The sequence below is a fragment of the Buceros rhinoceros genome, unplaced genomic scaffold (assembly GCF_000710305.1).
Source record: "Buceros rhinoceros silvestris isolate BGI_N320 unplaced genomic scaffold, ASM71030v1 scaffold32940, whole genome shotgun sequence".
Classification (NCBI taxonomy): domain Eukaryota; kingdom Metazoa; phylum Chordata; class Aves; order Bucerotiformes; family Bucerotidae; genus Buceros; species Buceros rhinoceros.
Window position 1 is genome coordinate 1745 of NW_010390684.1, and position 258 is coordinate 2002.

General features: G+C 68.2%; 1 protein-coding gene across 1 annotated transcript in view; it reads right to left on the bottom strand.

The window, feature by feature from the left end:
• The window catches only part of LOC104495729, a gene marked incomplete at both ends in the record, with an annotated part of 2025 nt that overhangs the window by 740 nt on the left and 1027 nt on the right, over positions 1-258 (bottom strand). Inside the window, one exon of the mRNA XM_010138740.1 lies at positions 26-165. Within this exon, the coding sequence (XP_010137042.1) occupies positions 26-165 (140 nt within the window). The remainder of the gene's footprint in view (positions 1-25; positions 166-258) is intronic.

The window sequence follows — 258 nt, forward strand, 5'->3', positions numbered from 1 at the left end:
CATCGCCGCCAGCTGCGGCCCCTGCCGGGAACACCGCCTCATAGAGGGCCCGCTTAGCTGGGGCCACTGCGGCTGCTTCTGCCTTCACTGGCACGGCATCACTGTCTTTGGGCAGCACGTAAGGGTTGGCGGTGGGCGGCCGGTGTCGCGGACCACCATTAAGGGCTGCAGGGGTGTAGCAGCCTCCACCAGTGGGGTGGTGGAGGAGGGGATGGTGATGAGGGGGGTGGTGGTGTGGTGGCTGCAGCCCCCCCAGCT